General features: G+C 45.4%; 1 protein-coding gene and 1 long non-coding RNA gene across 5 annotated transcripts; one reads left to right on the top strand and one right to left on the bottom strand.

The window, feature by feature from the left end:
- Window positions 1-820: 820 nt before the first annotated feature.
- Window positions 821-15720, top strand: ING4 (inhibitor of growth family member 4). Of its 4 annotated transcripts, none has more exons than XM_017814662.1 (8): window positions 821-894; window positions 12499-12570; window positions 12765-12931; window positions 13122-13236; window positions 13562-13670; window positions 13998-14145; window positions 14538-14599; window positions 14811-15720. In XM_017814662.1, the coding sequence occupies exons 1-8, from the start codon at window positions 858-860 to the stop codon at window positions 14848-14850; spliced, it is 750 nt and encodes a 249-aa protein (XP_017670151.1). In that variant the 5' UTR covers window positions 821-857; the 3' UTR covers window positions 14851-15720. The 4 variants fall into 4 exon arrangements, 3 of the variants coding, with proteins under 3 accessions (XP_017670151.1, XP_017670152.1, XP_017670150.1); XM_017814663.1 differs by lacking the exon at window positions 821-894 and adding an exon at window positions 1240-1419; XR_001874715.1 differs by lacking the exon at window positions 821-894 and having other exon boundaries at window positions 11664-12570; window positions 14811-14985; window positions 15079-15672.
- Window positions 12866-25093, bottom strand: LOC108497231. The gene is made up of 4 exons (XR_001874716.1): window positions 25034-25093; window positions 19698-19743; window positions 16344-16447; window positions 12866-13175 (listed from the first exon to the last, which is right to left on the bottom strand). It is a non-coding gene; the product is annotated as an uncharacterized LOC108497231 (long non-coding RNA).
- Between the last annotated feature and the right edge of the window lie 26 nt (window positions 25094-25119).

Raw genomic sequence — 25119 nt, 5'->3', positions numbered from 1 at the left:
GGGAAGCTCCTGAACTCCATGGCACGAGGATCTCTAACCCAGAAGTGACTTGTGGTGTGTGGTCACTAAGGTGGTACTGGCAAGAGGAAGGAAAAGAGAAAACGGTCTTAACTTCATTCCATTCTTTAGCTGTGTTGTACCATAAGCCTTTCAAAGACTGTCTCATTTATGACACAGCAGCAGCTGCTCCTCACTGGGGAATTCCGTGGTGAATGGAAACCAATAGTAACACGTCAACAGCACTTCCTCGCTCAGAGCACAGGATGGGTAAGGTTGGGAGGGGCTACAGTGGCTCATCTGGTCCAACCTCCCTACTCAAGCAGGGTCATCTAGAGCACGTGGAACAGGATTGTGTCCAGCCGGTTCTGGAATATCTCCAGTGAGGGAAACTCCTCAACCTCTGTGGGCAACCTGTTCCAATGCTCGGTCACTGCACAGTAAGGAAGTTCTTCCTCATGTTCAGGTGGAACCTCCTGTGCAACAGTTTCTGCCCTTTGCCTCTCGTCCTATTGCTCGGCACCACTAAGAAGAGCCTGCATCCATCCTCTCCCCCTCCCTTCCCTCCTGCCCCGCTTTAGGTATTTATACACGTTGATGAGGTCCCCTCTCAGTCGCCTCTTCTCAAGGCTGAACAGGCGCTGCTCCTTTCCCCCGTAGGAGCGATGCTCCACTCGCCCCGTCGCCCCGTTCACCTCTCGCGGGGCCCGCCCGGGACCGACCCACAGACCCGAAATGGCGGCGGGGACAGGCGGAAGTGCCCGGCGGGACGGGCGGAAGCGGCTTCGCGGCCGGGCAGAGCCGCTTCCGGGGGGCGCGCGCGTCCGGTTGGTGGCGGAAGCGCCGTGCGCGGGGCCAAGATGGCGGCGGGAATGTACCTGGAGCACTACTTGGACAGTAAGAGCCGCGGGGCGGGGCTGCGGCCGCGCCGGAGCCGGCCCGGCAGGGGCACGGACGGGCCGAGGGGCGGGGCCCCGCGGGGGCCGAGCGCTTGTCCGGGGCGCCCGCGGGCTCTCCCAGCGCCTCGGGCGCAGCCCGGCCCGGCTGTCGGCCGGCCGGTCCCCGGGCCGTGCGGGCAGCCCCTCCGCCGTGGGGCAGAGCTCGGCTGCGGCTGCTGCGGGAGCCCCGACACCGCGGCCCCGCGGCTGATTTGTCCCTGGAGAAAGGAGCCCAGTGCTGCTCCAGCCCCTCGCGGGAGCGGGAGCTGGACTGTCAGTGGTTTCCCGGGATAAACGTCAGCAGCAGGGCTGGGGGAGTCAGCCAGAGATACCTTTTGGATCTATGGGACGGTGGTCTCGGTAGCTTCCTTCGCTGTCCATTTACAATCAGCCCTGTTTTTGTGGCCGAAGAGGAGCTGTGTAAATGCTGATGGAGTTGGTAACGTTATCGGGGAGCCCTCCTTTGATACCGTCCTGCCTTAAGGTGCTCGGAACTTTGTCAAACTCTGCCCTTTGGGGATAAGACTTGCAGTGCCTGTTTTACCCACGTGTTCTTAAAACAGCCGAGTAAACTAATCAGAGGAGTTGTTTCTCGAGGAAGAGACTATTGTGTTAAGATCCAGTAACGTGTTCTTTGATGAATGCGGTTTGCACATTTTCCTGCTGATCTGGTGTCACTGGAGACAGGGTAGCACAGTGATGGGGTGATGTGTTTACAGTGTGGGAGTTCTGGTAACGTGTCTTTTACTTCACTCTGTCTGGCCAAGTTAAATCTCTCATTCTATATTAGTGTATGCTTGGAAACATTGGAGCTTGGTTCTTCAGAAATTTTGCTACACCAGGTTTCTTCCAGCACAGAGCTAATAAGGTGTTTATTTGAAGACAAGAGGTCTCATTCCTTGTGTCTTCAGTGCTCCCTTTGCCATTAGGAAAGGAAACCTCTTGTAAATTAAATTAAGAAAGTTTAAGAACCATAATAAATTCCAGAGAAAGCTGGAATTGAACAGGCAAGGATCTAGGAACTGCAAGGAAGGAGGATGCAAAAGCCAGGAAAAAGAGTTGGATGAGAAAGCAGATTGTGAGAGAGAAGCAAAGATTTATCTTCTTGTGCTTTTCTCATTCCACTGTAGAAGACTGCAAGTGACTGAGGCTCCTCAGTGGGGAGGACAAGGGCTAGACAAGAGGAAAAAGAAGCAGGTGGATAAGCAGTAAGTGCACGAGGAGGCTGCAGGGGTTTCCTAGTTGGAGGGCATTATATTTGGTATGAGCTGCAGTGTCAAGATAGAGGAGTGAAAGGTTGGGATTTGCAGTTGGTAGGCAGAGATGAGCAGGATGCAGTGCTGAGTGTGGAAGGGTGTGGTAGATACCAAGCTGGAGAGAAAGGAAGCTGTAGACGGTCTTGGTGGCTGGAAGGTACTCCCACCAAAGTCAAACACCTCTGGATCTCCTTGTCACTTCCAACTAAAGTTTACCCACCCCTGGAAATCTCTCTTTTTCTCTAGTACAGGCATGCAGAGAAAATGATACACTTGTTTTCCTTTCTCAGCTGAGATTTGTGGTCTTGCAGTTGAATTAGAGATTCTCCATTAGTATTGTGGTGTCAGTGTTACTTAAAAACAGAAAGCAACAGGCACAATCTAAAAGTCCTTAAAAACTCTGGCTACAAAGATGTTAGAAAGAACAAAACAGTTTTTGCAGCAATGGTTTAGCCTGGTTTGCTTACCCGTAAAGCTCTAAAGGCTTTTTTCAGTTTCTGGTGCAATATTACTTTCCTCCGTTTGCTAATTGTGCTGTGCTTAATTAAGCTATGCTTAACCTGCAGTTTCTTTCAGAAAATCATATTATACGAATTGTAATACTTACAGTCAAAGAGCATCCATCTCGTTTTTCAGTAAGTTAATCTGCTGATAGGCCTTCCTGTCATGCTTTTGTGCCTTGTGTCTGTAGTTAATTTTCACAGTTTCAGTGTTTAGTCATTGCACCTTTAACACCTCTTACCTGCCATGTTAAAGTGTCCCCTTATTAAAAGTTTATTCCCTGTGTAGATTGTAGTTGATTAAATCTTAACCTTCTTTCTGCTAACTTAGAAAAAAAATTGCCTGGGATAACGTATTTTTCAGTTTTCTGATTACCTATATTGTTCTTGTCCCAGCCTGCTCTAATCTTTTTACATTCTGCTTGAACTTCTGACTCTGTGAAAATGCATAATCTTTTAATAATGAGTCTTCTTCATGATACTGACTGAGCAACAGCATTTGGTTCCCTCCTTGCTACTTCCTTTTTCTTTTTTAAAAATTATTTTGGTATTTTAAAAGCATTCAGTTCAGTTTTAAGGTAGTTCACTAATGTCCCAAAACTTCCTGAAATTTAATACAAATAAATAGTCCAGAACCTTTGGTCATCTCTTCTAAAGATGTCTAATTTACTTCTTCATTTACATTTGCATCTTGGAACTGAATTCTTTTAGTATTATAGTGCTATTGCAGATACAGTTTTCGATTGAATTTTTTTTTCCTCCTCCCACAGAGATTCTCTTTCATGTGGTTTACTGGCTGAATCTGCTCAGGGAATGAATGGGGAGTGTGTGAAAAGAGGGCAGTTGTTTGTAGGGCCTCTTCATATCTTTGAAGAAAGGAAAGATGTATAAGGAATGAAGATCGAAGGAAGGAAAAAGGTGGCCTCCTGTTTGAGGCAATTGAGTACCACTCTGATAAAGTGAGTTTGATGTTCTTGTTTTGTGTTGGGAGTCACACTTTTTACAGGTTCTCCTTGCTTGGATTGTGCTTCCCTCAAATTATGAGTGAAAATTTGCAGTCAGGGGAGCAGATGTGCAGAATGCTCATAGCTGCAGCTAAAGTCTGCTTTGAACAGATAATTCTGAAAAGTCAGGCTATTCAAGAGGCAAGATTGTAATTAGCTGGCCTTCGTGACTTTAATCTCTTTGCCTCAGTAAATCTCTTGGCCTTCATTCTTTTGGTTAGGGAAGTGGGCCACTCCACTGCAGCATTGTGAAAACCTTTTAGTGTCACAATAATGAACACCTTGAAAAGCTGATTACCAAGTCAGTTTTCACGTTGGGCTCTGGGCCACGTGTGTGTGACTGTATCAAGCAAAGAGAATAAAATACTCAGTCACTTGGAATGAGAAACACCTTACACGAAACCTCATGCAGTTTGGTAGTTAAAAACTGTATGTTAAAATGCGCGAGCAGTCTGACAAAACTGTGCATACGGCTTCAGTTGCTTCAGTTCATGTATTTTGAGTCCTCTGCTTTGGACATCTAAGGTTCTTTTCCATTACATTTTTGTGGAATAGCCGAATTAAGAACTGTTCTCTTAGTAAAGGGTGTCTGGCTGGTTCTTAGGTCTGATATTTCAGTAGCTTTCAGGTCTTTGCTGTAATTTGAACCCAGGTTTAGACCGAGGATTAGACATGCCTTTGCCTTTGCTCTAAGCTGTTAATTACAAAGCAGCTCTGTCTGAAATGTGTTATGCTCCTATAAGATGTTTTTTCAGCAGAAAAATATGCACATTCCTTCTGTGCTGAACATCCTGAGAGAGGAACTCCCGTCTTGTCTACTCTGATCACCTTCATTCCTTCATCCTAATTACTGAAGCTGTCCTTTCAATGATTATACTGAGCCAAAGGATTCAGGCAAGGGGAGAAGAGGAATGTGTCTTGTTCCAGTTGTCTTGTTCCAGTTTTCTTCTTCCTGAGTGGTTTTCCCCAGTTGCTAAAGTAAAGCGTAAAAATATTTCCATCACTTCAAATATTGTCCTCTTCCTGGTCTCTAAACTATTTTATGCCTGGTTTTGAGGGGAGAAAGCAAGTTGTTTCCCTCAAACCAGTAAAACAGTGCAGCTTTAGTAAGGGAAAAACTATGGGTGCAAAGGAGTTAGAGATATAGAAAGGAACGGGGGAAGAAAAGGAAGAAGGAAGAAAATAGTGGTTTATGATTTAAAGATTGAATGTGCATGAAGACTCATTAGAGGAGCTTGTGCTTGCTTGAACTTGAGTTACTGTGCTTGGCTCTCGTACTGGGTTAGAAATACTGTAGTGGAGACTTGGAGGGGGAGAATGTGACTAATACAGATTTTCCAGAAGACGAGATGCAAACCCTGAGTTTTCTTCATGTTTGGAGTTTTGGAGAGGATTGCAGATCTCCTTTGTGAAAGACGTCATTGAAGCACACACGTACTCAGAAAACAGTCCCAAATAATTTTCTGCAAGTCTCTGTATGTGAACATGCCATGAGTGTAGGGATTGTTTTTATAGTAGACGAAGTGCTGTGCAACTAGGTGTATTTTGTACCATCAGTGCTTCCCTCTTTGGCCACCCAGGGGGTGCCAGAATGAAGTAAGTATTCTTAGTGACAACACACAAATGTATCTTTTATGGCAACAGAACCAAGGCATGTATGTTTCCTCAACAATAAAAAGTGTTTCCGTCCTCCATCACCTGAAACCTCTGAGGAACTAAAGCCAGTATTTCATCTAAATTAGACCTAAATGCTTGGGGGAGTCATCAGTAGAGGGCAAGTAGCCTTGGTGAGCTTGAGACGCAGAGGGATGTCGCTGGCCTGGCTGCTCTAGTGGCTGCTTGATACAAATTCCATTGTCTTGGAGGCCACCAGTCAGGACTTGTTCAGGAGCAGCCACTAGGACATACCTGCCTCAGTGAAGAGGGTGATGAAGAAAACAGGCTTAGATGAGGAGACCTCAGTTGGTAAGTTAATGGGGTACTGTGTAGTCATTTTACTTTGTGTTTTCCCCCTTTTTTACACTGATTAGGAAGGCATTGAGTTTCCTTTGCTCCTCTATTTGCATGTGTCAGTAGGCACATAAAGATGCACCAGTTCAGGGCTTGTCAATACTAGAAAACTTAAGCCGACACAAGCACAGAGCAACAGAAGCAGCATCTGCCCTTATGAAAGTCATCTTCTTTCTTCTACAACTGACATGGGAATGTCCTTTCATTCCTTGATAACATTAGCTAACCCAGTAAAATAAGATTATTCTTCGGAAGAGCTACATCTGTCAGGATTTTCCTCTGTGTAGCTTCATCAAATGAGGGTGTGATGTGTATTGTCATCTTAATACTCTTAGAGGACATGGGTGTGATGTCGGAAATTGCTGTGGCAAGCCTTCAATTCCTTCCCACACCTGGCCACATTCCAAATTCCCCAGCAGTTCTTTTATCTCTTGTTTTCCCGTCTTTACGGTTATCCCCTCCCCAGTGTACCATGCAGCCATACCCCCCCCGTCCCTGCCTCTAAAGTTTGTCACATCGTACTTCAGAAATGCAAGTCTCTTAATAAATTTTTTTCTATATTCAGCACTATTTCAGTGTAATGAAAGATGCATTTCACCTTTCTGAGACTTCGGATTAGTTGCAGCTGTGATGCAGCACACTTCATCTGTGGAAAATTACAAAAGATATCATGCAGGGAGGAGAATTTGGTGATTCATAGGCAGCATTTGTTTCTGTGTGAAAGCTACTGGCACAGCCCACACTAATCTGATACATTTAATGACCAGTTCATTTAGAATTGATTTTGTTGTTCATTGGTACTTTTGTTGGAGCTGATACAAGGTGACTTTACATGGCAAAGCATACTGTGTTTTCTCTGTATTTCTTCACTCACCCAACTGCAAATCCGATGTGATGGCAAACAGCCCTGTGAGCTCTTTGGTGGTTGTCCCTGCCTTTGGAGGTCTGTGACAGGCTGGAAATGTCAGAAGCCTTGCAAGTTTCATTTCTTGTGTTAGTCTTCCAAGCCCTCCAAGCTTCAGAAATCAAGGTTGATCTTTAAGATCCCCTTTCTGAGACTTAATAACATTGCCTGCTATCTTGGCTGTGGATGCTGTAGCACTGAGGTAGTGTAATAAGAAAATGGCAGAAAAAGCCCTCCCTTCTCAGGAAAACAGTCCACACTTTGGGATAATATTGGGTTTCTGTAGCTGTTGCATTGACTGTCATTGCTGACTAATTCCTGTTTCTTTGGACAGTGCCTGAAGGAGATGTGCTTGGGTGGACTCGTGCAGTGCACTGGCCCATAGCTTGGGATATATGATATGGGCACAGAATTCCTGGGTGCCTGTAACTAAATCAGTCTGCCACACCCAAGCACCCTCTTTGTAAAGATGTGGGTAGTATTATCCCTCACCGAGGTGTTGTGAGGATAATGGTACGGGTTAGGATGTGTACATTGCAGTAGGGCCGAGCCATGTATGAATAGAGGGAAAGGTATAAATTATGCTCGTGCAATAATTTCAGTAAACTGTGTAGGAGGATGATTAATTACTTGAGAACACAGGACAGAGTAGAAGCATTAGTTTAAAAGGGTTGTACCCTCTGAAAGGAGGGATATAAAAGACATCCTGCCCCTAATGAGGAAGCAAGGGAGCGCCTGAAGATTGCTGTAAGCCAGTTGTCATGCAGTAACTTCAAGTGCTACAAAATTATGAGAATCACGGAGTACAGAAAAGTCCAGTGTGCTTCCCCCACAAGATACCAGTTGCTTTCCTCTCTCAGGGGGCACAGAACTTGCCCTCTCATTGTGGCAGTCCCTGGCACAAGTAGGATTTTTTTTAATTACCTTCAGCAGTGTGGTGTCTAAAAGGTTTGCTGAAATATATACTGCTCAATAAAGCAACTGTGGTTATGTTTCAAAATGTATTTTCTTGGTTTTTAATAAATTTAAACATGCATGTAAACGTAGTGGGTAAACAGATGTCTCGGGAAAGGCACTATGTGCTTGTATGGTCTTTGGTACTACTGATCATCTTTCAGGAATTTGTACAATACAAATGCATTGTTTGGCACAGTAAAGACGTGCTGCGGGGGATTGAAGCACAGTTGAAGTTATCAGGCTGTGTAGGCTCGCCCTCTGCGTGTGTATGTCGGAGGTAACATCTGAGTTAAGTAGCTGAAGTTTAACTATCAGTTGCCTGCGCCTGACACCCCACGTGTGCTTCTACAAAGAAGTAAATAAAATAATAATTATTGGAGAGGAAAGAGAGTGGTGTTGAAGTCTGACTTTTGGAGAGTGCGTGTTTTTTAAGGGAGAAGACTGCATGGTAATGGATGCCCATGGAAGAATGAATGGGGAAAGGAGTGACAAGGAAAGAGGAGAATAAAAAAGACAGAAGAACAGGGGGAGTGAAGGGATAAGAACTGAGGAGAGGAAAGACAACGATAGGTGGAGAGACTTTGGCTTGTGATCAGAAATGAAAACAAGGTAAGAAAAGGAAGGGGTGAGAAAAACTCATTGAGAGACCTGCCCCAATGATTTTCAGGGTAATTGTACTGTGAGAGGAATCAGTAGGGCTGCACATGGTTTCTCTGTGGATTTGTGCAGGTGGCTGCATTAGGAAGAACATTACCAGCAGGTCAAGGGAAATGATCCCACCCCTCTACTGAGCTCTAGCGAGGCCACATCTGGAGTGCTGTGTCCAGTTCTGGGCTCCGCAGTACAACAGAGACATGGAGCTCCTGGAGCAGGTCCAGTGGAGGGCAACAAAGATGATTAAGGGACTGGGCCATCTCTGTTATGAGGAAAGGCTGAGGGAGCTGGGCCTGTTCAGCCTTGAGAAGAGATATCTGAGAGGGGACCTCATCAATGTCTCTAAGTATCTGCAGGGAGGCTGTCAAGAGAATGGATCTGGGCTCTTCTTGGTGATGCTGAGTAATAGAACAAGAGGCAGTGGGCAGAAAGTGATGCACAGGAGGTTCCACCTGAATATGAGGAAGAACTCCTTCACTACACAGGTGACTGAGTGCTGGAACAGCTTGCCAAGAGAGGTGGTGGAGTCTCCCTCACTAGAGATATTCTGGACTGTCTGGACACAATCCTGTTCTATATGCTCTAGGATGACCCTGCTTGAGCAGGGAGGTTGAACCAGCTGAGCCACTGTGGTCCCTTCCAGCCTGACCCATTTTGTGATTCTGTGACACAGTTGCATTAATGCCAGCCCATGCTTTGGGCCAAACTGCTGGCCTTGCTAGCATTTTCTTCCCTGGACATTTTCACCATCCTCCTCTTCCTCTCTTGCTGCTATGCCATTTGTGTGGAAAGAGGCCCTTGTTATTCCTTATTTTTGTCTCCGTTGTTGTGTATCAGAGTGACTGCGCTTCACTGCCCTCTTCTCTAGTGATCGAGGATGCCTTTAGGGCGTTTTTTCTTTGCAATTATCAGTTTCAGAATCTGAGAATTATTTGGGTATTTTGTGATAGATAGTATTTAGTCATGAAAGTTTTAGGTGAATCTTATTATAAGATGAAAGAGCAAATGAATTGTAAAGGAAAAAAGGAGAAATTCATGGGGAAATGAAATTACATAAATAACATGAGTTCTTTTAGAAGTACTGAGGAAAAGTGTGTGGCATTGGTAGGAATAAAAAATTGGAAACTTAAATCTTAGATTTATCTTTTTTCTTTTTTTAATGGGACTGTTAGGGTGGGGATGTCTAATACCCAGCACAGCATAGGTCAAGCAATTTCAGCAAATGTTCTGACCCCTGTGATAAATTCTGTGATGCAGAGAATCACTTCTGTTTAAGGTTACACAAGAGCTTTGGAGTTAAGCTGCGGATAGTAGAAAACATCCCCATAGCTAGATTAAGCTGTGTACCATAAAAATAGTTTGTCGTTCAGTTAAAACTTGCTCAGCTGCAGCTTTATCTTGTTATGCTTTTTGTTATTGCCAGACTCTCTCTGGATCATACTTAGTAATGTTGTGCTCAGCTTCCTTCCACTTTCAATTGAACAGATAAAGTATCTTTGTAACAGTTCTGATTATAAAGTCACTGTACTGTCACTTGTTTCATTTTCTCCCAGTTTATTGACAAAGCAGTTGCAGAATGTTGGTCCAGTAATAGATTTGCAGAGTGAAACATTCTGCTGGGGTTTTAGGAAATAATTTTGCTGGTTTTAGCAGGGAAGGAATTAAAATGACAGGGGTTTGTCTCGTCAGTCCCCATGGAAGCCTGCTCAGCTAATGAGCATCTGGAAGGTCGTGGCTCCAGGAGATCATGGCTCTTAAGTGCTAAACTGGTAAATGATGGTGCCTGCGCTGAGCCTCTGCTCGGCCAGAGTCAGAGCCAGGTGACACCTCTCGCCACGCTGCCGGGAGCAAAGGGCTCTGCACACCTGGAGGCAGGTAACAAAGCAGGGGAGCCATTGGCCTGGCTGAGGGGCTGGCAGTGAGGGGAGCAGGCACTGGGCAGAGAGGGTCTCTGAAGGGTAGGTGGCACAGGCTGAGGAGACGAGGCTGGGCACGTAGAGGCAAAGGGAAGACAGGCACTGTCCAGACAAGGGCGTGGGCTGGTGTTAGTGGTGGTGGCAGATATTTACAGTGGCAGCTGTAAAAATTAGAACACAGTCCCTTTCAGGTTCTGTAGCAGAAACAAACTCCTGCTTGAGTTTCTGCTGCTGTGAGAACATCAGCATGAAATGTGACCATCACCCTGTGTGTGGTTGTTCTGCCCACAGAACAGCATCCTGCTGGCTTTTGTCATAGCTCAGGTGCTTGCTCTGTCTAAAGGTTTCTAGCCCTACCAAGGGAAAACGGACAGTACCTGGTGGAATTTGTGCTTTTACTGTCTGTCCTTTTCAGAGGAGAAAGAAATTACATTAATCTTTTTTAAAAACCACAAAGTCCAGAATTTAGAAGCTGTGATCTTCAGGATTAATAAACTCAATATAAATTCAGCATATTGTGTGCAGTACAAGAACAGATACTGTTTTCCTCTAGAGGATACCTGTCTTGTCTTCTGCAGGGGCTGCTTTGGAGAGGAATGAAAAGCAGCATGCTGCAGCATGACCCATGTTTCATTTGCTGTGTAAATTGAAAGGTTTAGAGTTGATGAGTCTGGGGATTGCAGGAAGGAGAAAGGCATGGTCTTGGGATCCCCAGGCTGGATTTTGTTCCTGCCATGAGCTTCCTCTGTAAGCAATATTAATTTTCAACCCTGTGTCCCCATCGTCTTCTGACATGCTTTTTTGAGCCATAGGGATGTAATCTGGTAGCTGGCTGCTTAAACCTTGTGTGAAGTCTGTCATGCTGAACAAACATGGAAGTATCAAATTCAGGAATGTGCAGACAGAATTTTGCTGCTTAGTAATTTTTTGAGAATTTGAATTTGCACTGTTAACTGTCCTTGAATGCAGAGGGGTGATGGGTATGTGCTGTGGATTATGTATCTGGGTACTCAAGGACTCCTACTAACCGAGCATTTCTCAGGTAACTAAATTAGAAATGGCAACAGAAATCTGTTGAAGCAGCAACTTCATTACTCAGAAGGGTTCTGTGTGTAACTTATTATATTCTGTTTGTGCAAAAAAGTAAGTAAAAGGAACAGCTTCTGTGCTCAGCAAGGCCCGGAGTTGGTTTTACTTCTTATAGGAATTAATTTCACGGCCTGTGGATAGTACTTGTTAAAACCTTCCTCTTGCATACAGACCTTCCCAGACAGCTGGTTGCTTTTCAGGGAATTGAAAAAGCATTCATTGCTGTAGAAATATGTGCAGTGAAAATAGAGACTGCTGCCTGGACTGATGTATTGGACAGTTTTGGTGATGGCCAGACACACCTTCAGTTGCACTCTCTGTGTGTTGGAGAGCGGGTTCAGGAAGCAGATATGCTTATGTTGGATTTCTGAAGAGCTTTTCCTACCACCTTTTTTTTTTTTTTTTAACCTGCAAGAAAGATTTTTTTTTTTTTTAATTACATATAAAGGTGACAATAATCAAGCTTGGATTTCAGGTTAATGCAGTAACACTAGATCTCATTGTGATTAGACAGGCATGGAAAAATGAGAATTGTTTTTTATCAGCTTTGCCAGTTGAGCATCTGGTGATGCCTAGGGGGTGAGTGGCATAGTGCATTGAAAATTAATTGACTATCAACTTCACATTGCTCATTCAGAGCCCTACAAACGTTTATTATTCATGATGTATGGCATCCTTCCAGGTTTTGGATGGACAGCACTGAGATGACGGTGCAGAAGGCACAAAAAGGAACACGTCACGGGGGGTTAAAACTGATACTCACTGCTCCCTGTCCCATCTCAGACTTGCTCTTTGGCTCTGCCCAAAGCATCTACTGTCTCCTATATGTAAAATGGATGCACTAAAACAAACTCACTTTTCGGTGAATTAGCATTTGATCAACTTTAATTTCTACATCCTCGTGTAGGAACAACTAAATGGCATTATTTACCAGCTGTTGTACTATTTTTTTCATTACTAAGTGGAGTTTTTGAATATGTTATAATGACTGACACTCATTACAAATTTTGAGTTTCTGCTTCCTTAATGTGGATCTTTCTGCATGGCAGCAGTTTTCTGCTAACTAATATGTATTCTAGGGCTGTGCTCCCAGATTAAATCTATCACGTTTTTATAGTCTGTCTCCTCTGGAGCTGGCAACAAATGGAAGCACGCTAATGTGCACCAGGGACATCATTAGAGGGGTATATGTGTCGTTATTGGTTAGCTTTGTTCCTGCCTTGGCATCATGGACATGAACCTGATTTCTCCATGTATTCTCCTTTCCCTGCAGGTATTGAGAACCTGCCATTTGAATTGCAGAGAAACTTCCAGCTCATGCGAGATCTGGATCAGAGGACAGAAGGTGAGACTTAAAGATGGTTTTGTTGCCAAGAAAATAAGTATGTAGCTTGACCAGCTTTTCTTTGCTTTGCTTTAATCATGGGGATCTCCGGGCAGGGAAGAAAGCCTAAAGCTGCTCCACTCATTCAGTCTCTCTTACTGGAGGGCACTGTAGCATTGTGTATATTTACGTATTTAATGGTAAACTTGTTTCAGACCTCAAGTCGGAGATCGATAAGTTGGCCACAGAGTATATCAGCAATGCACGAACTTTGTCTTCAGAGGAAAAACTGGGGCTTCTCAAGCAAATCCAGGAGGCCTATGGGAAGTGCAAGGAGTTTGGGGACGACAAGGTTCAGCTGGCTATGCAGACCTACGAGATGGTATGAAGGGAAGTGTCTAGTGCTTATCGGGTGAAAGTCCAGACTAAAGCCCCCAGTCTTGAAAGGCCTTGATCTCTCATTTTTAGGCCCTGCCCGCTCTTTGCTTCTTGGCTCTTTAGTGCAAGCCCCCTCTTCTTTGCCCTTCTGGGCTCTGTCCTGTGGTGACTCCTGGTCACTGTTGTCTTTGCAGGTTGATAAGCACATCCGGCGGCTGGACACAGACCTCGCTCGCTTTGAAGCAGACCTGAAGGAGAAGCAGATAGAGTCGAGTGACTATGACAGTTCTTCCAGCAAGGGCAAGAAGAGTGAGTACCACCACTGGGCTGCAGATAGGGATACAGGAGGCAGCCAAGTGACTATGGAAGTGGTGGGGATGAAGGCAGGCACTGGAATGGTACAGATCAAAGACTGTTGCGCTGGAATCTGAAGGACAGGTAAAAAGATGGTGACCTGTGAGCTTCTTGTGTGAGGATATCAAGACCACTAGATAAAATTAAGATGGAGTGCACGGCCCAAAGCCGATATACGTTCCAAAGTAGGAGTGTATTTTAGTGCTGGAGAGGTTGTCACCGTGTCAAGTGTCTATTTTGATGGGGTGACAGATGCAACACCTTTTTCTCTTCTTATCAGAGGGCCGAGCCCAGAAAGAGAAAAAAGCTGCCCGTGCTCGCTCTAAAGGGAAGAACTCTGATGAGGAAGCACCAAAAACTGCCCAAAAGAAATTGAAGCTCGTCCGCACGTAAGTGTTTTAAGAGACTTGCAGGAATCAGGAGCAGCACTAGAAATCAGACCAAGGAAGGCCCAGCCTGAGAAGGATAGCTGATCCCCACCCAGACTAAAAGGGTTTATCTCCTGTCCCTTCTTGGGAAGCAAGAAGAAGGGAATCTTTTTAATTCTTTCAGGGGAGTGTGGGTTGAAGAGGAAAGCAGGCCACTTCACTGGAGTTGGGTGTATGTGCTTAAATAAGAGAAGCATCTGTCTCTGGCAAACAAGGACATTGTCTTTGGAGACATGAAGGGACTCAAAGCCAGTTATTTTGCTGACCTACTTTATTCCTGTCCTGCAGTAGCACAGAGTATGGGATGCCTTCAGTCACCTTTGGAAATGTGCACCCCTCGGATGTACTGGATATGCCCGTGGACCCCAATGAGCCTACTTACTGCCTCTGCCACCAGGTCTCCTATGGGGAGATGATTGGCTGCGACAACCCAGATGTAAGAGCCTGCACTTGATGGAAATGGGGGAGAAAGGCGTGAAGAGAAGGCTCTTGGATGGAAAGTCTTGTCCTGCTTGGGTGGGGCCTGATACAGCAAGCAATGGCAAGGAGACAGGGAGTTTGGGAAGGGCAAGGGTGTGGCATACCATGACCTGTTAAGTGCCTCTTTTGTCAGGGTTTTCCTTAAAATGTTTTCTTGCCCCTAAACTTAGCAAGGGACAAGGGGAGTTCTCCTTGCTAACAGTGTGTAGATTGGGTGTGAGTCTTCATTCCCTGATTGCTACTAGGGATTCAGGAGTTTGTGATCAAATGCTGGGAATCTCCGGTAGCCCAAAAGCAATGATTTCAAAAGAAAACTGCTCTTTAACTGACTGCTCTCCATTCCAACAGTGTTCCATTGAGTGGTTTCATTTTGCCTGTGTGGGTCTGACAACAAAACCAAGAGGGAAATGGTGAGTGAACAAGCAACCTGGAGGGCCCATTGGCCTTTGGAAAAGGGAGGTCGTGAGTGGCAGATGGGAGAGTACACTTAAAAGACCTCATAAAAATGAAAAATTGAATTAAAGCTTTGTTGGAGACCTTGGAAAAAAGGTCTTTTGGGACTGTATGTTTGAGGTTCCTGTCATGCCCTCAACGTTGGCTTTGTACTTCCCTTTCTAACAGGTTCTGCCCTCGCTGTTCGCAGGAGAGGAAGAAGAAGTAAATTCCCATGAAACCTCAGAACTGCTGCAGGAGCTCTCTTCCCCCTGCCAGGGCCTCGTCCCAGTTCCCCCAGCCCTTGGGGCCTTGGCTGAGGGGGAGTCTTGCCCTGTTTGTGGTTTGGGCCATCCCTGGAATGGTGTGTACCCTCACAGTGGTTCCTGTGTGTTCTGTATCCCGGGTTGCTTCCAAGTCCCTAAGGGAGGACTTCTCTGTGTACTATTCCAAACAGGTCTCTGAACCTCAAAGGGAATGAATGAGGGCACCAGGGTAGCCACCAGATTCACAGGGATTCAGGTAGCCCCTGATTTTCCTTGGCTTTCCTTCAGCCTCCTCAGAGTTCATTGCCTACTCTGTGCTTAGAGAACAAGGCTATGGGATGGGGGAAGGAAAGGAGGTAAGTCTTCAGCATTTTAGGTCATTGATTTTCCTGGATCTTTTTCAGGAGAGAGGGGGTAACCAGGCTACTTCTTAATCTAGTGGACTGGTTGAGAAACTGAAAACCTGATGTGCTCCCTGTCTTTAACCATTCCATTACTGGCATTGAGCAGCCTCTTTTGCTGGGGAGAGGAGGAGGGAGTGTTTAGAGCTAGCTTTGTCTCCCTTATTCCTGGGGTAACCCTGCTGGTCTGGGAAGCACATTATGGGAAGGAGGAAGAATTTCTAACCACGTGGGGAGAAGTGGCTTGGTCTAGCCTGTCTTCCGGCTCCAAAATTCTGCCTTCCTTTTGTGCAGTGGTGCTTCTCCATTATGTTGACAGTGGAAAGTTTGGGGATCAGATCCCACTTGTATAAAACAGAATGAAATAAAATTCATTGAAACAAATATTCTGTTTGCCTTGCTGTTACCTCCAAAATAAATTGTGGCAATTGGTCTCTCTAGTTCTTTCTCTCTTAGCTCTGCTTTTATTGTAAATGATGAATGTGGTACAGATTTCTCATCTACCAATCCTAAATAGCATTAATAAGTGACATTCTGCATAAGTCAGGCTTTAAAATGTACCTAATGTACTTGCAAAAGGTTACTAAGCTTTCTAGTGAATGTGAAAAACATCTGCCCCATCAGTCGTGCCCTCACAAAAAGGTGGACATTTATTCACATTATTGTTTGATCATCTACTTCATCAGTTGCCTTCTCTTAAATGAGGAGGGCTGGAAGTTATTGAGGTCAACACTCACTCTGGCTGTTGGGCAGCACAGCTGAGAAAATAAGCCATCAGGACAAGCCATGTGCCTCCAAGAATGTGGGTAGGTATTTCCAGATATCCTGATAACTTGCTCCCTAGTGGGTCACAATCACCTTGTTACCAGAAATGTTGGGCTCCAAAACAATTACTGAAGATGTGTCTTTCTGTAGTATCTGTAGGTAACTGTGAGGAGATGACCCACACTGAAGCTTCCCTTTATCAATTCCATTGGCAGGACCTGGAGATGGATGAGCCCAAGTCTCTTCTTGCTGCTTGTGGTCTGCTCATCAGGAAGGTTTAGGATTTTCACCTGAAACACAGGATGTTTTCCTCACGTGTATAACTTGCATGAGGATCCATGGAAGATTTTGCTCTTGTAGTCATGAAGCCAAAGCTCTGCTCAGGTTCAGAGGACTGTAGGTGAAGAGCAATGTTATTCCCACCTTGTCATTGTATGGGGACTCTGTCAACCATCAGCTCAGGAGCTGGAGTTTTCTGCTCAAGGGAGTTAGCATTGAGCCAGTCTTTGCTTTTTCTTCGAGAAGGGATCTGTGGGTTCTCATTTTGGACAGAAAAAAGTAGAGGTGGATTCTTGCCCAGGCTATGGCTCATGTTGTTTTTGGTACCCCTGCCACAGTCTCAGTCTGAATCCCCAGATTTTATTAGGCCACTCCCTGGGGCTTCCCTTCTTAAACAGAGAGAAAGTAAATTCTGGAAGATGTTGGCTATGTGTCTGGTACAGTTTTCATAGTGGGGAGACACTGTGCCGTGATCCAAGGGGTGAGAAAGCTGTGGCAGGAGAAAAACTTTATTGAGCTGGGGTTAATTCAGACAGCAGCAGGGTGCTCAACTGACGTGGAGGATGTGGTCTGAACTTGAAGATGGGCTTTGGGCAAAGTGCAAGGGTGACGAAGGATGCAAGCAGTCCTCCAAGCAGTTTGGTTTTGAGGGGACACGACTGTAATTGTAATGGCCAGTGTTAGCAGCAAGTTCTCTAGGAACTGCGGGCTAGAGGGGCGTTTGGAGCACTAGCCCTGTAATGAAGCCACTGCTGACCAAGGATAATAAGTAGCTTATAAAAGCATGCGGTATCATGTGAGTGTGTGAGTGGGCAGGAGTGTGTTGCACACCAAACCAGCAAACAAGATTGCTTATTTTTCAGGTGCCGCTCACAGGAGTAACTGTGTTCCTCTGGTTTGGGAAACATAAGTCTGGGGTTTTCTGCAGTCAGCATAGGATGCTGGGAGGGGGAGGTAGACTGGAACGTTCCTGTTTTCAGACTAAAACTTGGCCACAGCGTTACCATTGTGCTTCTTGGCACTCTGAGAATTGAAACATTCTGATGACCTAATGCAAAACAGATGAGAAACACCTTGGCTGGGTTCTGATTCAGTGCCAGAAAATGGCAAGCAGTGCTGCTGTTTTACTTCCCTGCCACTCTGCTGTTGTGTCCTGCTTCTGTCCAACAAAGGGGTGCTTCAGCCAGCAGCATGGAGCGTTCAGGGGACATTTGCTGCAGCTGAGGAAATGCTCTGACTTACAGGAAGAGGGAATTAGACCAAAATTTGGATAAAGCCCCTGAGCATTTTTAAATGGCTTAAAAGTATAAATGCAAATGAAAGGACATTAAAATCTAACCTTGGAAGGGAGGGAATAAGGGCAATAGCTGTGCAATATGTAATCACCAGAGGAGGAAAAAAAATCAGTAGAAGCTGGAAATTACAAAGTACAAAAATGAAGCCAGTGGGAACAAAGCCTATAAGTGACAAGGCTGGAAACATGAGCAGCTTTTTTTAGAATGCCTTTTGTTTTTGATATAATTGAACATGGCACATGTCCATTACCAACTGCAGATAGCAGAATTGTTTGTAATGAGAGGAGGGGAAGTGTTCTGTAAATATTTATTCTGTGTTGGTGCTGGTGTCAATATGGGGATGATGTACTTCCTAGGCAAACAGTAAAGGAGAGTTTTAAATAGCATCTATTGGGGTCAAGACTTTTTTGATCAGCAGTCTTCAATAAATTATGTCTGTCGTCCTGTGAAAGCCACCCAAAGGAGTCTGTGGACTGCTCTCTGAAAGGCTCTGGACTGCTAAGGAAAGCCCACAAGGCTGGAAAAGAGCCAGCTCTGTGCTGGTCCTTAATGATGTCAAGAAGGCTGCCACAGCAGTCCAGATGTGAAATTCTGAAACAGCAGGGAAGTAAATCGCTTCTCTCTAAAACAAGCAAGAAATCCAGGTCAACAAAATAAAATCAATTTGACTGGAAGTAGCAAAAACAGGTCAGTCAAAAACTACTTGAATTTTTTTTTTTTTTAAAGATCTTGTTAATAGTTACCTGCATCACTCTAGTGGTAACGGGATCTGAAAAGTTTACTTCTCCTAGAATTGAAGTGCTTAAAGCAGGGTTACACTAAGTTAAAGTAATCATGAGCTCCTTTACAGAACTGGCTAGCTTGCAGATTTCCTGGAACAGCTGTCAGTGCGACATAAACACTTTCTAAAATGGTGCTGGAGAAATTGCCCTTTTAGAGTGATTGGAAATATCCTAGTTGATGAGTAAAGTCAAGTCTGAGTTTCAGGAAGCTGCAGCCATTCAGCACAACAAGAGGGAAGATTTTTCCAGCCTCTTTAAGCCCATTTATTAACAATAATTGGTCATGCACACAAATGACCAGTTTATCTTGTCCAGCTGTGATTGCCCCATCTTTGGGCATCGTTCCTAGGTAGCTGGGCAAATATGTTGATGAGGACGTTCAGCAAAGTATTCCCCTTTCCAGCGAGCAGACGTGCTCACCAAGCTCCCGTCCCTCGGGCTCTGCCACCACCATGTCCATTGCATGATGTGCACAGAAGCCATCACCTTCCACCAGTGGGAACGCCTTCCTCCCCTGCTTTTGAATAAAGCAATTGAACTCGCCCCATAGCTCAGCAACATCCAGCCTTCCATTAAGCACTTTTAAGGTGTTACCCAACCATACACTCAGAGCCGCGTGGTGGACAGTCCCTCCCTCACTGTCTGTTTAACAGCTTGTATAAGGCTTCTGTGCTTAAGCAGACTCACTGAAACTCAGCTGTAGGGTGTGTTTCTGTGAGACTCAAATTATCACATATCAATTTTTATGAGACAGTTACTCAGAACTGGAAACACTGATTGGAAAGTACCCCTGGAGGTCATGGTCATTGCTTCAGCTTCCCCTTCAAAGCAGGGCTGCTGTCCATCCTAAATCAGGTCAGATATATGCTGAGTACTGAAACTCTCTGTAGCAGAGCAACTAGGATGAGAAGCAGCAGTTGGGTGGCTCAAGATGAAAGGTGATATTACTGGTGATCTTAAGACTCAATTCAAATGCCAGCCGAATCAGTCCAGAGATCTCAGCTTGGCAGTGGAGAAGAAAGACGTTCCCAAGAGACAACTTGCTCATACTGAAATGACTTAAAATAAGCCCATGTCTGCCCAGACACAGCTGGTTTGACAGTTTCTGAGCCATTGTCCCTTTTATAATCAACCATTGCTCTACTTTCTCTCTGCCATGTGAACCAGGAGGATGAACTGTGAAGATGTTGACGAGTTGAGTGGCAACATCTGCTGCTTTAAAGCAAGCAAGGGGGACCTGCAGCATGGAAGGAGTTAAAGACTAACAGAAGGAAAGAAAATACCCTACCTTTCTTTCGAAAGACAACTGAAGGAAGTTTCTCCAACTCTGTTGCCTAGTAGTTACAAGATCAAAAGAAACATAGCTGTTTTTATCCAATAAAATGCATTTCATTTATAAAAATAGTCAAACATCTTGATTAATTTATGCTAATTTATGTTTATTTTTCTGAATACATAAAAGAAAGTTAAGTGTTAGTTTTAAAAAAGACGTTTTTGCCCAAGACTTAAGGACAGGCAAAGCTGTGACAAACACTAAGCTCCTAAAGCTTGGTGTGAAAGAAATGTTCAGCAAGTTGTCCATTTTAGTCTGTTTTTGCAGGTGTACAATTTAATTTCAGTAGCCTGGGTTGCTGCCATTGAATAAATAACTCATTCAAAGTTGAAAACCCATCTGGGAGTAGGAAAGTAATTATTTTTTACACATTGACAACAAGCAAGGAAAAAATGTGTGAGATCCTGAGATTTCCTCATTCCAAAAGCCTGAATGATGCAGTCATTGGAAGAACCCATTTAGTTACCACAGAAAGACTGAGGTGGGAAGAGGCCTCTCTGGTGCTCTGTAGTCCAAACCCCTGCCCACAGTAGGGATAAATTTGTGGTCAGATCAGGTTGTTCTTGCACTAAACAAACCTGCCTAAAAAGACTAGAGCAGTTGGTTCAAAGATGCTTTTATGTAGCCACTCCATCTTAGGTTGTATTAATAATTCAAGAAACCATTTTTAAATACTGTTTTTGCTATCAATTAAATATTCCATTTTCTAAATGTCAAGTAAAAAATGCTTCATTCACTATTTCCTAACAAAATAAAATGTAAATTAAGTATTTGAATTAATGCATGTTATAGCTCTACAGTGCTTGTATAAATGTGAATAGATTAACATATCTACCAAGTTAAAAATGAGTGCCAATTTTAATATGAAGTCTATATTTATCAGCATATTCGCAGAGCTCTCAGCCAATGAGAGTAAACCCACCAAAATAAAGTACAAATGAGGAATGAAGATTATTTAACCTGTGATTAAACTCAGCAATTCATAGAATTTTGGTTTGAATCAGAACACCCTCTAATGCTTTTGTCTGTGGAGATGGAGATCTCTGCCCTGCTCTGCATGGGCTGGTACCCACATCCCTTCCCACAGGGAACTACCAGGTTGAAGGTGTTCAGCACTGGGAGGATGAAGGTGTTCAGTGTTGGGCTCTTCGAGTAGGTTTTGCTCCATGAAAGACTTAGTGCTGTACTGTCTGGCTCCCTACATCAATGGAGCAAACGTCCCCCTTCCCTGTCTGTTCCTTTAGGAATGTTTTAGTAAATGAAGCAGTCTTCCCTTTCCTTTGATGCTCTGTAAGGAATGAATAACCTGGCATGTCTCAGGGGCTCTGTTGGCCCCTTCCTTATTCCACTGTAACATCTACACAAGCATAACTGCTCATGGCCTCCTCCATAAGCAAAGAGACTGGTGTTTCTTTTCTAGGAACATGCTGAGTCAGGAGAGGTTTAGGTTGGATGTCAGGGAAAGGTTCTTCACCCAGAGGGTGGTTGGGCACTGGAACAGGCTCTCCAAGGAAATGGTCACAGCACCAAGCCTGTCAGAGTTCAAGAAGTATTTGGACAACATCCTCAGGCACATGGTGTGATTCTTAGGGTGTCCTGTGCAGGGCCAGGACTCAATGATCATCATGAATCCCTTCTAACCCAGCATTTTCTATGATTCTGTGATATACAAACATATTTCTGTTAACAGCACTGTTGTTATGGCTGTACAAGTACTCTGATTATTTCAATCCAGCTAACATGAGAAAGTAGATTTAGGCATTTTTTACCAGAATTGCCTTTATGAAATCACTGTTGGGGGGGTTTTTCACCATAACAGGTGTTTTTGAAAGCATTTTTCTATCATCTCTGCTTACATTTCAAGTTATTTAAGACACAATCTTTCTAGGAATGCTGCTTGACAAGTCACTGAGTCTGGAATTCACACTTAATCTTTGAAGCCTCCATCTTTATGAGTTTTTGAAGTGATCGGACACCCTCTCCTTGCCCAAACCCCCCCAGTTTAACTCAGAGAGCTGACACACTGACAAACATCAGACATCATTCCTTCTTCTTTGGTTAAGCTCTCTGTCCCTTTTTCTTGGCGGGCTAGGCCAGTGTGCATGTTGAAGAACCATGCTATGCACCTGGCTCTGCAGTCCCCCTGTCCCTGTTGGTCCTCTGCTCACTACAGCCAAGACCCAGCTTGGAACAATGCTGCTACAGCAATGTCAGCCTCTCCTGCCTATATCTGATGTCTCTGGTCATGCCTCTTGCCATCCTGGGCTGAGGACTGGGCACCATACACCATGCACCTGCACAAAGTAGAAGGGAAACAGTGGACTGGGGGATTGGATCAGTGCCTTGAGTCCAGGATGGTGATATTTTTGAGTGTTCACCTTCACGTTCTCATGATTCTATTACCTGATGAAGTGACAATATAACCTTGTAGCAGAGGAGGGAGGGTCTGCGAGCCACCATCCTGGATTTTTCAAGAGTTTTTCAGACACTGCTGCTGGTGGTAGTGTTTGTGGTGGAACATGCAGCATGGAAAATGCTGAGAAACAGCTGAAGTATTTTAGACAACAACAAGACTAACTTGGGAGAGGAGCTTGTCTGGTGAAGGGTGGTCCCTCACAAACCAGACAGGCTCTTATAAAGCTCAGAATCGACACAGCAGTCGGATAGCAACGTGGAAAATGCCACTCCAGCAAGTTGCTATCCAGCTGTTACCCTCCCTGCTGCTGGCATCAGGCGCTCTGTAGGCCTGGGGGTTACAGCTGTGCTCATCAGCCCGCTGAGCTCCAGATGGCACAGGAACACTGTCTGCAGGAAACTGCTGTGTGGTGGCTCTGAAAACAAGGGTGCAAATCTGCTTCAGTGCAAAAATTATACAACTTGTAATGTGGCATTAGAGGTACAACCTTAAAAGTACCAGGTCAACATTCAGAAATCAGAAAAAAATGGAATTAATATCATCCCTGTGCTGTGCATTTCTGACCACTATAGTTGCTTGAAGCAGCAGTAGGGAGTAGACCACCCCCCAGCTCTCAGCATTGATGCATTGTGTCCAAATTACTGTTCCTCCCATCCTCGTCCCTCCCCTAAAGATGACTTCTTTCTTTTCAGAGGCTTAAATAACAAATGCCCCACAGCCAGCTGTCACACACCCAGCCAAACAGCACAGCACTGTCTCCTGCGCTTGCAGCCTCCCAACCCTGCTGGGTGCATGCTGGAGACTACCTGGCTCCTTCTTGCGGACTGTGAGTTCCTTGAAGGATTCTGGCAACCTGAACCAAATCCAGGGTGTGCCACAGTGCATGAGAAGTGCTAAGTAGCCAATCTGTCCTCACATCTCTAACCACCTTCTTTCCAAATATGCAGTAGCTCCCCACAGGTACTGCTACTAGAGCACCCACCAAGGGTGACTTCTTTGACAGCTCCTTTGTCTTCTGCCTTGTGTTTGAGTTCCCAGTGTATGTCTGGGGACTCTGGTCCATTCGTTCTTGTTTTCTGTTTTCATACACCATAAATCTCTTGCTGGCACATGTTGACAGAGGCTGCGTAGCCAGCACCTGACAGACATTAATAACATTGCGTGGTATTGCCCAGAGAAGTTGTGGATGCCCCATCCCTGGAAGTGTTCAAGGCCAGGTTGGATGAGGCTTTGAGCAACGTGGTCCAGTGGAAGATGTCCCTGCCATGGTGTGGGGTTCAACTAAATGATCTTTAAGGTCTTTTCCAACACAAATCGTTCTATGATTCTATGACATGCCACATCGATGTGCTTTCCTAAGGCCAGCATTTCCATCAGCCACTGAGATCAGCACTGAACTTCTCCAGGAAGCTGCTCAGTCAGGGCAACAGAACTCAACCTGGTCTCTGTTGTCACAGGGAAGTGGAGGGGATTAACAGAGCTGGGGAGCTGAAGGCCCTGGAATTGTCTAAAATCAGCAAAAAAGCAGTATCTCTCAAGCAATGGAAGACCAGGAACTGGCTAAAATTTGCAAGCACCAGTAGGGTTACCTGTTTTAGCACGAGTGGCAAGAGCTAGCTGGAAAAAGTCTCTTGCTCACTGTCTTTCTAAAGAGCAGCAAAACCATCCAAAATTCAGTGCTGCTGCTAAGGGGTCAGGCTTCAAGCTTCTCAGAAGCACTACCTTCCAACAAGACACCTTAGAGCAAACTACAGCTTGTCTCCTACCAGGACCTGCAGAGTTACGTGGTGCTGCCAGACACCTTTTTAACAGACTACATGTCTGCAGTGATTTGAGCTTCCGCCTTGACAGCCTGGATGGCCACAGGGCACTGGCAGGAGATGTGTCAGCCATGCAAGCACAGCCGGCACATCCGCAGCACACTCTGCAGCTGTTTCATACAGCAGAGCCGCTGGAATCTCCCAGGATTTGCGACAGAAGCGACTCCTGCAGCAGCATACTGCTGTGGAGCTGAAAACTTTGTCAGCTTTGCCCACAGCTCCTCCTTGGTTCCACAAGGGTGTCACTCTGCAGGCTGTGGGGTGACACGGCAGGCACGCGGAGCCGCTGTGCCAGCCTGTGTTCTGCTTATGGCTGCAGTTCTTGGAGCTGCTGTGCCAAGCATTTTCCTTCCAACCTGACAGCTGCTTGCCCCTGACAGTTATGGTCATGTCTTTCCCTCTCGCATCAGAAAGTGCCCAGCTGCGGGAGGCACTGTGTCGGCTCCTATCCATTGGGTGCACATGTGGATTGCTGTGCCTGTGCCACGCACTTCATGTGTCTCTGTATTAAGAACTGGGTATGGGTGTGGTTCTCCCTCAAATAAGTCCTGTGGAGCTCTGTGCATCTCTGCACTGGTGGCCCCAAAGCTCATTTTGCTGGGAGCATTCCTGCTTTTCCTGAGACAGCTTTACTGTGTAGAGTACAGTGCTCAGGGTACCTGTGCCAGATGCAGAGGAAGACCAGCTGGTGCTCTCTTGACTCCCTGGGAGTTCAGAAAGTGGCATGGCTGCCCAGAAGAGATCAAGCCATCTTCCCATTGCATCCTGAAGCAAGCTGGTGCTGGGACACGTGTGCTTTCCAATCCCCTTCAGATGGAGCAGATGTTGTCCCTTTCCCCTCCAGAAGAGCATAAAATTTTGGGGTGCAAGGTATCCCAGAGATACCACTTTTGGGGTACCCTCAGCCCTTGGTTAGCCTGGCCAGGCCTCAAATGCTGTTTTGTGTTGTTGCCAGCCACCACCATGTTCCCAGGCAGAGAGGGAAGCTCCCAGTTTGGTTCCTGCTCCTCCTTGTCCCCATGACCAGGTGTCTCCCCTCCCTGTGGGGTGCCTACCTGCCCTCACTCCCCCACAGGCATGAGCCTGGGCTTTGTCTGCCCTCCACAGGCCCCTCCCCAGCCCTGCTGTGACACCATGATCA

Source organism: Lepidothrix coronata, unplaced genomic scaffold (genome assembly GCF_001604755.1).
Source record: "Lepidothrix coronata isolate B3197 unplaced genomic scaffold, Lepidothrix_coronata-1.0 Scaffold46, whole genome shotgun sequence".
In the NCBI taxonomy this organism is placed as follows: domain Eukaryota; kingdom Metazoa; phylum Chordata; class Aves; order Passeriformes; family Pipridae; genus Lepidothrix; species Lepidothrix coronata.
This window is presented reverse-complemented; position numbering and strand designations above follow the sequence as displayed.

Coding starts and splice junctions, on each gene's coding strand:
- ING4 (XM_017814661.1), top strand. CDS start 12,414: ATGTGTCGTTATTGGTTAGCTTTGTTCCTGCCTTGGCATCATGGACAT. Junction 13,237..13,561: donor TTCCAGCAAGGGCAAGAAGA/GTGAGTACCACC, acceptor TCTTCTTATCAG/AGGGCCGAGCCCAGAAAGAG. Junction 14,146..14,537: donor TTGGCTGCGACAACCCAGAT/GTAAGAGCCTGC, acceptor CCATTCCAACAG/TGTTCCATTGAGTGGTTTCA.